A 12,931-nucleotide genomic window follows, 5' to 3' on the forward strand; every position below is an offset into this window, starting at 1 on the left:
TGTCGTCTTTTTAGACTTGTTCAATTTGGTTATTATAGAGAATAAAACAATTGACGATTTTTGGAAAAGTTTCAAAAAATGGGAAACATCAATAAAATGTCGACAAGTTAAAAGATGATTGGAAGGTGGATAAAGAACATTCACACAAACTTTGCAATTTCAATCAGCTATAAGACTCAAATATTCTAAATTTAAAAATGTGATGTTACTTTAAAATCCTTGTTTTTACAAAGTTTAAACATCACGCTACACATCTATCTATACTCCGATTGAACTTTCATGATTGAAATTTAAATTTGAGTACCAAGCTCAGGGGAATTATTCAAAATTTACATACAGTGATTTGGTGCTAGATGAAAAAAACGTCATTGTTTATTTTAAAAGTTTGTATACAACTTGGTGGTTAATTTTTCAAGAATTAACTTTTAGAAAACCAAGTTGATATTTTTTTTCCTGTATAACATCATATCCCAGATATAACACGGTCGATTTATTATTTTTTAGTTTGATATATTTTTTATTATAAATAAATATTGATTGCAGTCACTTCATGAATTAATTATATTTATCAGTGAAGCCTTTCAACTCCTGGTAATCAAGAACATCTCCAAACATGTTTCGATTTGAACAACAAAAATCGGTAATAGTATTATATCTAAATGAATCAACGAATCTATCAAACTAATACAATTATATAAATAATTGTATGTCTACTGAATTTTAAGAGCTTCTTACAAAATTTTGGCAATTTAATATTTTTAACTTTAAAACTTGCATCGTATTATTTCGGAGAATGTATGTATTTGTTCGTGCGTATACAACAGCTTACCTGCTAACGTAATGTGCCTTTATTAATAATATGTTTCAAATGACATTTCATTCTCAATCAAGTTTGTCTTGCAACAAATTTACAGACGCGAAACAATTGTGGCAAAAAGGTTTTCAAGAAGGCACCTCGTTTATCCATTGACCAGGTGTTTGTTTGTCTGTTTGTCTGTCTGTTTGTTCGTTTTATTGTTTGCTTGTTTGTAGAACATGTGTTGATCATGTGTTTTTTGGCATTTTGGCTTCTTGCATTACACGACGTTAAGCTTTTTCTATCTCTTTGTTTACAATTAAAGAAAGAATTTTTTAATTAAATTTCTTTATTAACAAAATTTTTTTGAAGTTTTTCAACGTCAGTATTTTATATATTATAGTCACCTAAAATGGATGCAACTCAACCACGTGTTGCTCCTACATACCGCTTACTAAAAAGATAGATTAAGTGTTTGTTATTAAATTTGTATTTTATATGAAAAGTTGTCAGCAATGATAAAATGTTAAATCAAACATTGACTGCCGTTAATTATTCTAATAGGCACTTTATTTCAATAATAAATGTGAAACACTGTTTAGAAAATCACAGCTAGATAAAATTTTTCATAGAGTTTAGTCTGAATGAAGCCAAGTTAAGTAGTGCCCTACTGACATAATGACGTGAACAATAATATTTTGAAGGTATGCGATTGCGAGGGAGAGTCCACTTCAGATCTCCTCTGCTCCATCATGCCACGGGGGTGCAGGTTGACCACGAAGACTCCCAAAAAAATCCCATTCCCCGTTGAACCGGTTATAACTTTGTTAACCATTTCACGGTTTCGGTGTGTGTGTGTGTGTGTGTGTGTGTGTGTGTGTGTGTGTGTGTGTGTGTGTGTGTAGTGTACAGTAATGTCGTTTAGTCTGAATGAAGCCAAGTTAAGTAGTGCCCTACTGACATAATGACGTGAACTAAAATTAAATGTGTAATACAGTAATTACACATTTTTGAAAATAATTTCAATTAAATTGATATATATAATGCAACAATTTACGTAATTAAAAATTGTATCAAGAGCTAAAATAATATCAACAAATGAAATGATTAAGTTCTTCATCGTCATCGAAACATTGACATTTCAACCAACAACACACCCAGCAACCAACATTCCTAGTACATACATTTATTTATAACTTGGGTAACAGTGTAAAAACGTAATAATAATTATGTAAATTGATGTTATCGCTGATGTTATTGTAGTTGTTTAACTACCAATACAAATGTAATATGTATATATATATATATATATATATATATATATATATATATATATATATTAAATAATGCAGACAGTAACTTATGAAGAATTAAGCAAAAAACCATTCGAAGATGTCAAGACATTTGTCGAGTCGGTTAAAAACAAGGTAAGTGCATTGGACTTGTAGGTCTGCAGTTTGGGTTAATTATTAAATTACTTGGTTTGGTGATTTAACGTCTACGCGGTAACTGTATAGCTATTTTTGAACATGTAACAGCAATAAATTTTAGATGTTTATCGACAATAATTTCAAAACTCAAAAATTTACTCAACTGTCCTTTAAATTATGAAAAAAATAAGAGATACGTAATTAAAGGACTTTACTTAAAGTCATTGAAATTCGTTTATCTGCTTCGATTGTTCGTTGACGTTCATAAAAATAATTTATTAATAAATTTTAAGATCAAGATGGACACTTAAAATTTAGAAAATGCTAGTGAAAAATTGTGGGGTCGATGAAGAAAAAATTTACAAATTGAGAAATAAACTCACTATAAGGTGCAAACGGTCCTGTTAGAAAAGCCGAAAGACACCCAAGTGAAACTTTTGATAGAGAGGTTGCACAATAACGAGATCGAATCAGGGGCTCAATGTCTCCAGAAGCCCAAGAAGACTCGTCCGCTGAGGATCCCAAGTAACAGGGTAGATGGCAATCATTTCTTCTTTTGTTGACTGAGTGTCATTTTGATCAAAAATTCCTAATTTTTTATCCTTAAATTCAGTAATTTTCACCAGGAGATAAAAGTTTAAAAGAGTGAAATGATTGTCTCCAACTAAATTTGCAAGTTTCAGTTATGCAGTTCTGGCAAACATAGTTGCTTGTATAATTACATGTGTAAAATCTTCTAATTTTATTTGTTGAATGATTGTAACTGTATAACATCACATTATAAGGCAGATTGTTGTCGGTTTTATTAAAACTAGATATCATCCGCGCTTCAAATGAAACATATTTTCAACCATGTTTAAACGGTAATCATCATGAACTCATCCATGTAAGGTCATAAAAGGAGGGAGAAATTTTTAAAAGTGAAATACAATTGTGACGCAGGAGATCATGAATAGAATTATGAGGCGCAAAATTCTGAGAGAAAGGAAGTGCGGCGAAAGGTTAGGACCGTACGTGCAATGCGATCCTAACACGCTAACTTCTGATTTGTTTGCCTTCTGCAAAACCGACCGATTCAAGAGCTGCATTCAAAAGAAGAAACAGAATGATGGAAGTAGGAAAAGTTTTTCAGTTGATAAATATTTTTGTAAAATAACGAAGCACTATGACTTCAGAGAGCGATTTAAAGTTAAATTTTTTTTTACCTAAGTGGGTCAATAACACTTCTTTTAAAATTATTTATATAAATTAAACCAAAACATTTTATGAGAATATAAACAAATTGAATGGGAATAATGACGGCACTACTTGTAGGCGATACGAAACACAAAAGAGAGTACGTAGACCTGGGCATACAAACTGATGAAACTTACATACAGGTTACCACTCATTTGTTGATCACGTTGAAGTAACCACTAAGTCCCTTCTTGAGTGTTCATATTTACGAATAAAATTAAATCCTTGTCGATTTGATTTTAAAGTTTTCACAAAATTTTTTAACTTATTCAAGGAAATGAAGTCGGCTGCAGTGACGAAGGAAACAATGGAGGAGGAGGAAATGAAGAGGCTGAGGGAGAAGAAGAGAGTGAAAGATGAAAAGAAGCGATTGAAGAAGTTGAAGAAGAATGCTAGTGTAACTGTACTCGATTGGTTAGCTCTTCATCAGAATTACCCAAACATCGTTGTATAACTTTTGTAAACTTCAATCTTGACTTTACTTGATCATCTGACTGGCATTCGTTTACAATTATTCAAATACACTTACCTTATACAACTTTAATTTATACTTTTCAAAGAATAGTTAATTTCCATTTACAATAGCAAATGCCAAAGCTCTAGATTGGAAACTGTAAATTAGCTAAAAAATTGAACTGAATATATAATACACTTAATTTATTCAAATGAATGTGATAATGATTTTCATTTAACTATTATTACTGGATTTAAGTTATCACGTTTTCTGTACATGGTTTAAGAAAAATGTTAACATTATCATAATGCAAACGTTACTGTATTATAGCCATTTGGTTTAGGAGGTCTAGTTTCTGATACATTTGAAAATATTATGATTGAATATATTGTGATTGAAAATATTATGTTTGAAAACAATTCGACAGGAATGTCAAGCCGAATCCTTGCAAAGCTCTATTGGAAGCTGATGGTACTTGCCCAGAAAAGGTAGAAAAAATTCAACTCTGCTTGTTGAATTAGTTAATTTGATATATTGATAAAAATTTATTCAAGTATAAGATAACGTAATGATGTTAGGTTTTAAATTTTTAGCATCAGTAATTTGTTGGCCAACAAAGATTTTCTTTATGAACATAAAATTGACATTGTTGTTTGATTTCTTTTTGTTGTCTTTTAATGCTATTTTGATATGGGCATATATAACTTACGTTTAAACCCATTATTTATTTTTATTTATTTATTCATTGTTGCGGTAGAAATTTTTGTTGGAGTTGCACTGTATGATGTTGTATCACGTCATGTTGTTTAAAGTAGCGTTATGTCAAATTCGTTACTACATTGAATGTTGATATGTACGTTATGCTGTAAAAACTAACTTTGTATTACAACATTCTGTCTTATGTTACAAAGTTACGCGAAATTACATTTTTTTTCGTCTTTCATTGCAATCTTACAATCTTTGTAAGATTGTAATGAAAGACCACCAAATCAAATCAACTCGCGAGACTGATGAGTTGATATGATGATGGTTGTATGATTCTTTCTTTCCTCTAAGAATTATTCAAGAGTGAATTGATAATAATAATAATAATCATAATAATAATAATATTAATAATAATATTAATAATAATGGAATGGGAACTCTTTTATTTTTTACAAAAAAGGGGCGAAATAAATATTCAATGAAATAAAATAAAATGAATTAAAATGAGAAAGTAGTCTACGATGCTCGCCATTATAGATATAAAATGCGTACAACGAGAAATGTAATAATAATAATATTAATAATAATAATATAATAATATAATAATAATTTGTTGCAACTACGAAGGATGTGAACGACTCAGACGTCGATTCAGACGACGACAAGATGGAGTGCACGTGTAGTCCCGGCTTCAAGTACTGCATAGCCATGGATTTCCTTAGAAGGAAAGACTACCAGCACAACTGGCAGCCAGCCTACAAGTGCGCTCCTACCACACAAGTCACAAAGGCGAAAGACAACAATTCATAATTGCAATTTAGTGATGTCAATTTTGTTTTTGTTTTCCAATATTAGAAGGGATGGTGATGGTGATATTGATTTGGAGGTTGAGTGCCGAAAATAGTTTTGTTAGTTTGGTGGTGTGGTAGACTTAGTTGAAAATTTTAATAAACAAATTTCACAGCGTTTAATTGAATTTTTTCTATGTTAATGCACTGTATCATGTGACATGAATGTGCGGGGAGATTTTTCAATTCAAAGTCAATCAAAATTTTAACAACATCGAAATTGTACCTGAAATTTTTTTTTAAATAAATTTATTGGAAGTGTAGCTGTAATTGTTTATTTTTCTTTTGCAACGATATTTTGAACGACGGCTACAATTGTGTTTTTTTCGGAATTTTCCCAATTTACTTGAACACGCAACATAATTTAAAACCACGGAATAGCTCTCAAGTTGGATCGTCAAAAAAAATTGAAAAAATTTGTATGCCCCATTCACTAACCTTCGCCTTCGTTCATCAGGAAGTTGACTGGATTGACAAGGCCTGATTTCGAACACGGTGACGTCACTAGAGCCAACTTGACGTCATTCAATTCGCGATGTTTGGTAGATAGCCGATCAATTATTATTATTTTGTCTGTTTGGAACGAATTAATATGTGAAAATAATAAAGAAATCATTCTTTATGTTTAACTCGACGCAATTTGAGACAGCAATTTTAAATGAAACTTTACAAGCGTGCATAGGCCTTCGACACGGCATGTAAAGAAATGTTAGCTACTACAGTGATGCAATGTAAAATGTTATGTAACCGAAGTTTTTACTCATCAATTGGACTTGTAATATAAGGCACCACAAATTTTAAAAATAGTTAAAAACGAATAACTAAATGAATAAAATTTCACAAATTAATTAGAGTTAATTAAAATTTATTGCATTTAATGAAAATAAATAACAGAGGATGTTTGGACCAACCCATAGCTCCCATTTTTGTCAAATTCCTCATCAACTTCCACCTCCCACTTGCTATTTCCGTGCAATACACCTTTCCACACCCTTTGCTCGCGTGCACCAAACTGACCATGTGACCAGACGTCAATCCACTTCCGGGGTTTACGTGAATGACGTCATCGTCACCTGGCGTGTAAAAATGAAACTGTATTTGTTATAGAGTTGTAAGAAAATCAGGCAGACAACCTTGGTTTGATAGGTTGAAGAGTGAGTGCACTGCCACAGAACTTGATCTATCCTAACGATGTTAAAATATTTATGTGAAAATTATTTCTAATGATTTGACGGATTTTAATTTAAAGAAAAATGTAAGAATAGCCCAGATAATAAATAAACTAGACAATTATTTTTTCAAATTAAATTAAAGATTTATACCAACTGATGTAATGTATATGGTTTAGAAGTCTCAGCTCTACTACATATGATGAACGAAATAGCTACTACTAACTGTAAAATTATGATTTAGCAATCTAATTAATATCCATTTCCATAGCCCACATTCTGAGAACCACTGACTACCTGCAAGATGATCAGCCTCTTCTTCCTCCACTCGTTGTTCTCAAAGAATTCAAAATGATGACCACCAACGTGAATGACATCGTAGCACTGCCGGTCAAACACAAACCTGTTACCGGCTAGTAACATTTTCAAGTCTTTTTTATTGCTCTCCATGATTTCCACTTTCTGGAAGCCACATTGATCCAGCATGTGAACCATTTTATCGATACTGAAAACGCGCAAACAGCTTTAAATTTGCAAATTGAAACTTTTCAATTCGTAGAAATGTCTCTTGTATTGAAAAACAAACACCAACCTAACTTTTAGCTGATTGACCCAGAAAGTCACAAACATATCAGGAACCATCGTTTCTGCTTTTTTAACACTGTCCGGCAGAATGCAGTTCAGAGATGGGATTGAGAGTCTGATTCGACACCTGGCCAGTGAGGCGTTTAGTTTCGATTTGTACTGATTCAAAAGTTTTTCCACCTCGATGAAGGTTCCTAACTTTCTCAGAAGTTCCTGCTGTTGTTTGAATTTCTGAAAAGTAGTTCGAACAGTAGAAGCGGTTGTCGGCGCAGATTTCGATTGTTCAGATCTCGCATCGTCGTTATAATTTTTATTGTCCATCGAATTTGGGATACGTTTCTCAAATTTTCTCAGCTTCAAATCACACAAAGTGACCATAATTAGATCGAGTTCGTCAATTAACTGAAAATTTCAATTAACAAATTATTTTAATACGCATACAGATGAAAAATAAGCAGATTAAATTTTTATTACTTCCGGATGCATTTTGAAAAATTTCGAATCTTCCAATATCTCTTGTAAATATGTTTGATCTGTCAATAGTAAAAAATATGATAATTTTCGTTAACTACCGAAACAAAATAATTAAGTGGCAGTACATTTTAAAGTTTCAAAAACGAGTTCAAGTGTTCTTCTTTTCTCGTATTCTGATTCAAATTCTGGGATGTCCCAATCATTCTGCATGTCGTCTGGGGGTGCCTGTTTTGTCTTTTTGCTGTCACTCAGAAGTTTTTTAGATCTTGAATCATTGAACGAAAGTTTGCTGACAGCTCGTCCACTTTGAGATTTTACTTTGTTGCTCTTAGGAACTGTTTTTGGATTCTGTACAGTTCCAGCGCTTTTTGTATATCTGAGTCCTGAAGATTTCGGATCGGTTTTCAAAGATTTTGTTGACGCCGGTTTCTCTCTGAATGTTGCAGTTATTGATTTCCTCAAGCCATTCTTGTCTAAAGGTTCATCGTCGTCGTTATCGGACAATAAATTATCCTCGTGTGCAGCAAAAGTCGTTTTTTTGTCATCGGCAATTCTGACGTGAGTCGTGGCTTTAACATTTTCTATTTCCTCACGAACAAAATTTTCGTATTCCAGTGCATTGTCGTCAACCGGGCTCGGTTTATAAAAAATTCGGTCTGAATTATTATCACTTGATTTCTCATCTTCATTATCAACCACAGGTAAGTGATTCAATTTATCATTTTCTTTAGTATCAATATTTTTATTTGCACTTTTATTAGCGTCGTCGTAAATAATCGTGTTTTCTTTTGAATTTAGAAGAGATAAATTTGATTCAATTTTATTTTTGTTTCGGATGTTTTCTAAATTATTTTCATCCCCATCTTCGTTCGTGGTAACGTTGTCGATGAAAAAATTAGTATCTTCGTCCGCGAAGTTGGGGACGTTATTTTTGTCCATTTCTTCCATTTCCTTCCGTCTAAGTTTGACAACATCTGCACTGGTGAATCTTTGCCAGTGTTCACCTTTCGACGGCTCTTTATCATCAATTGAAGATTTTTCAAAAGCGCGGTTGTGCCTGACAGATCTCTCTCGCTCCTCCTTCAATTGTTGCATCTTGTTGCGAATTTTTGATTTCATCTTCAGTTCCTGAATGGTCCGCATGTTGTCCACATTGTCGTCCTTCAATTTTTCAAAGAGCATACTGGCCAGGCAGAACATGCGGGGAGTGTAGATACACGGTCGCTATAAGGAAAATTTTTGAAAACCGTTTTAAATCATAACTGTATCAGTGTTTATCGCCATTCGAATTTAGATTATAAATTGTGTTAAACATGTTCGCTAATTTTTGAATAACTAGCATTTGAAAGAAAATAAATAAAAACCGAATTTAAACGTCGCTAGTAACACTTTGGAGAGCTTATTTAGCAAAACTCAATAAAGAATATAAACATTTAGTCGCATAAAATTACTAAAAATTTTCTAGTTCCTAATAAATTTGAAAATTTTATGTTTTAAACAATTCATCCAACTTGTTTGAAGAGAAATCCAACTTCCCTGTTGTACTCTTCGGTGTTCCTGTGCAGGGGATGGCAGAGTTTGAAATTTTTGGCGTACTGTTCGATGTAGGTCCTCTCGCCGACGAACCAAGTTTTACTTTTCAGATAATTCGGCTTGAACATACACGGTGCCGAATCCATTGTTTTTATCTTAAAATAATTTGGAATTTCTAGTTAATATTTGTAATTAGTTTATGTTGTAACAATGAATAAAACCTTTTTATAATACTATAAAAGCTTATTATTTTAAGAGTAACGATCCTAGAAAAAACACTCCACTGAGCCAAAGAACGTGTTTTAACTTAAGAATGTGATGCACTTCCAGCACGCATTACACCCACGCTGGCGTTACAATTCAACCGACGGCATATGTACATGCATCTGTGTGTGCAATTATACTGCCTGATTCTAATCAATAGAACATGCCAAGAACAACACACAACATTCTGATACGCTTTGAATAATTTAACACTTCTGCCTAATTAACTGACTGCCTAATATTTCGAAAAAGTTCAAATATATATGTCCATCATACAACATTACATAGCGCACACACATGTATTCAACCAGCCACACGTACATTTATTATTATATGTAATTAATCACTGTCAAATTAATTATTTGTTTATTTATTTATTTATAATAATCCATTAAGAGCATTGACCTGGATATTATATTATGTGAGTAGTTAATATGTTTATTCGCAGGTACAAGTTTAAGTGCGTGCAACATCACGAGCTTGTCTAATGTTTGTGACCACTTTGAAAGTTGGGTGCTGAAAAATGGCGCCATATGAACATCTGGTTGACTGATTGGCTGTCATAAAACTACATGATTAGGAAAAAATTTTGTAGTAGAACATATAAATATAAAGACTTTGATAGAGATCTGTTGTAATAACATCATGAAAATATTTAGATAATTAAACTAGATATCTCTTCTTGTCTTTATTTCTCTAGGCACATATTTAATTAATTTATTTAATAAGGCTCTTGTAATTTGTTACTTTTGTTTGAAATTTAAGTTAATTTGTTAAAATTTTAAAAAATAATGATGTAGTATTTATTGAAGAAAATTTTTGTTATAATGATATTAAGAATATTTGACGCTTTGAACTATTTAGTTCAACTAGATCAAATATAAAAAATTATATATCAAACATCAGCCGGAAAAAAATTATTTATGAGACTATAGCTCAATACCTGTGATTAAATTTCATCGGAGCACCACCTAAAATACGTATATATAACATACATAGAAAACATTCAATTTCTCAATTTATGTATGTATGTACGTACGTACGTACGTACGTACGTACGTATGTATGTATGTATGTATGTATGTATGTATGTATGTATGTATGTATGTATGTATGTATGTATGTATGTATGTATGTATGTATGTATGTATGTATGTATGTATGTATGTATGTATGTATGTATGTATGTATGTTAATAGATACTTCTTTATCTATGTGCATCCACCCAAAAGCAACAAATGTTGATTTATATACCTTTGTCAGTTTGTAAACAAATGTAATGTAAACAAAACTCATTATATTTCCATTGGCTGTCATCTCAGCGATTATTGTCATTTTGTTCAGATATTATTGATAAAAAGTAAGGAACATGCATGTGTGTGTATAAATCATTCATAAGGTATATCTTACTATGATACATGATATACATGCACAAACATAGTATGTCATAACTTAGATTAGTATTTTAATCTTAACTTAATGTTAATTTGATGATTATTACTTATTAGTATTACTATTAATTACAATTACTAACTATTAGTATTAATTAGTTAATTAGTAGAACAAAGGCAAGATTAGCTAGCATTTACTTTTACTATTTTAGTATACTATCTTTGACTAATATATATATACAAGTATAATATATACTAAGTTTAGTAGTAGTAATACATACAAGTTGCAGCATTAATTATTATTATATTTATAAATAAATATATATTATAACTGAGAGAAATTGATGAATGGAATAAAAATGTAAGACCCATAGCAGATGGAGACTAACAAACGAGGATTTATTGATTATATAATTAATATATAAATATTATGTTTAATTAATTTTTAATATAAAAACAACAACCAATTAATTTCCAATTGAATTTTTTTCACAAACAAAGATGAGTCAGCAACAGCCACTCCTCACTGACAGTCAGAAGAACAATGTGTTCAGAATGCAGCAGTTGCAGCAGCAGATGCAATTTCCACAACCACCATCACAACAACAGCAGCCTCCATTTTGGGTGTAAGTAAAAGAACTTTGTAGTAAAATAAGTTGTAAATAAAAAGGTGAAAAGTAATAAACGCCGAAGAAAAATTATTGTAGTATCTGTAGGCTGCATTGTTTACAATTTACATTCTCTTCGTTTCTTTTTAGATTTTAAGTATGACGTTAGATTAGAATGTTAATGAAATAAAAATTAGATGAATAAATTAATTAATTATATTGAATTAATTTTATAAATATTTTCTTCATTTAAATACAAAGTGTCCAAGAAACTCCACTGCAAATGTTTAAAAAAATATTATGGCTATCAGCATTGATGATATTTTTGCCTTTGTGTCTCTATTTCACAAGCAAGAACGTCGTTTTTGAAGGTTTAGTTTTAATAATTTTAAATCATTTTATCTAAGATTTATTCATTCCATATATTTTGTTTGCTTATTTACATTTAAATAAATAATGTTGAGGCTAATTAGTTAAGAAGTGTGTGTCTGTCTACAAATGTCATGCGATGAATTGTTTAACAAGTTCATTCATATTTTAGAACTAAAAATGACAATTTAAATTTTCATTAAAAATATATTATATACCTAATACTACAAGTTAGATCACGTAATTAAATAGTTAATTGTGTACTTATTGCTATAATTGATATAATTTATTATAATTTATTCATATATTTTGCATTCACATTCAATTATCTTTTTAAAGAGCCTAATTGATTTATTTTTTTTTCAAATTTTAATTATGGAACAACAAACTCCTCCTCCTGACAGCCATCATGGGCATGACTTCTAGCAACAGCTACTTCTATGCCGCCATCGTCGCCATTCTGAGCGCGCACGTCGTCCTCATCATCTTCATCTTCATCGCGCTATCCGACGAATCCGAAGCATCAAAGACCAAATTACATTAAAATTGTTGTAATGTTGATTGTTGTTAATGTGTTGATGTTATCTGGGTTAAATACCATTTTTTAGCAATGTTATTTTTGAGGTGAAAATAACAATTTTTGAATAATTCAGTAAAGTTTGTTATTGTATGCCTACTAGAGTCCCAAGCTTTTGAGGATAAATATTCATGCATGAAACATGCATGTCGCAGGTAGACAAACTTTTTGTTGTGAGGGCCGCATTGAGAACTATCCATCCATCCATCCGTCCGTCCGTTCGTTTATTCATTCATCCAATCTTTCATTTACATACAACTTTGTCTTTATTGTCTCCTAAATTGGTCATATTATGAGTATTTATATAGCGTCTTTATAAACTAAAACTACTTAAAAGCGCTTAACATAATATAATATAATATATGTATATAATATAGTTATATGTATGACATAGTTATTTACATATATATATATATATATATATATATATATATATATATATATATATATACATGAAGGTTATGACAATGTCCTGGTTATGACATTAAACTG

The 12,931-nt window shown here is 31.2% G+C and overlaps 4 protein-coding genes across 4 annotated transcripts; 2 read left to right on the forward strand and 2 right to left on the reverse strand.

The window, feature by feature from the left end:
• Positions 1–78: 78 nt before the first annotated feature.
• On the forward strand, positions 79–5,431 carry HELRODRAFT_174729 (hypothetical protein; the record flags this gene model as incomplete). Its single annotated transcript, XM_009022151.1, has 10 exons — positions 79–106; positions 892–974; positions 1,501–1,611; positions 2,149–2,223; positions 2,616–2,759; positions 3,169–3,340; positions 3,541–3,605; positions 3,737–3,876; positions 4,344–4,404; positions 5,249–5,431. 10 exons carry the CDS (start codon positions 79–81, stop codon positions 5,429–5,431), a joined length of 1,062 nt encoding a protein of 353 aa, XP_009020399.1.
• Positions 5,432–5,743: 312 nt separating this feature from the next.
• On the reverse strand, positions 5,744–7,601 carry HELRODRAFT_174730 (hypothetical protein; the record flags this gene model as incomplete). Its single annotated transcript, XM_009022152.1, has 6 exons — positions 5,744–5,778; positions 5,908–6,042; positions 6,381–6,542; positions 6,603–6,654; positions 6,936–7,161; positions 7,231–7,601. The coding sequence occupies 6 exons, from the start codon at positions 7,599–7,601 to the stop codon at positions 5,744–5,746; spliced, it is 981 nt and encodes a 326-aa protein (XP_009020400.1).
• A 207-nt stretch (positions 7,602–7,808) lies between these two features.
• HELRODRAFT_174731 (hypothetical protein) lies at positions 7,809–9,376 on the reverse strand (the record flags this gene model as incomplete). The annotated part of the gene is made up of 2 exons (XM_009022153.1): positions 7,809–8,921; positions 9,209–9,376. The coding sequence occupies 2 exons, from the start codon at positions 9,374–9,376 to the stop codon at positions 7,809–7,811; spliced, it is 1,281 nt and encodes a 426-aa protein (XP_009020401.1).
• Positions 9,377–11,776: 2,400 nt separating this feature from the next.
• HELRODRAFT_81245 (hypothetical protein) lies at positions 11,777–12,406 on the forward strand (the record flags this gene model as incomplete). Its single annotated transcript, XM_009022154.1, has 2 exons — positions 11,777–11,864; positions 12,267–12,406. The coding sequence occupies 2 exons, from the start codon at positions 11,777–11,779 to the stop codon at positions 12,404–12,406; spliced, it is 228 nt and encodes a 75-aa protein (XP_009020402.1).
• Between the last annotated feature and the right edge of the window lie 525 nt (positions 12,407–12,931).

Source organism: Helobdella robusta, assembly GCF_000326865.2.
Source record: "Helobdella robusta unplaced genomic scaffold HELROscaffold_30, whole genome shotgun sequence".
NCBI classification, from domain to species: Eukaryota; Metazoa; Annelida; class Clitellata; order Rhynchobdellida; family Glossiphoniidae; genus Helobdella; species Helobdella robusta.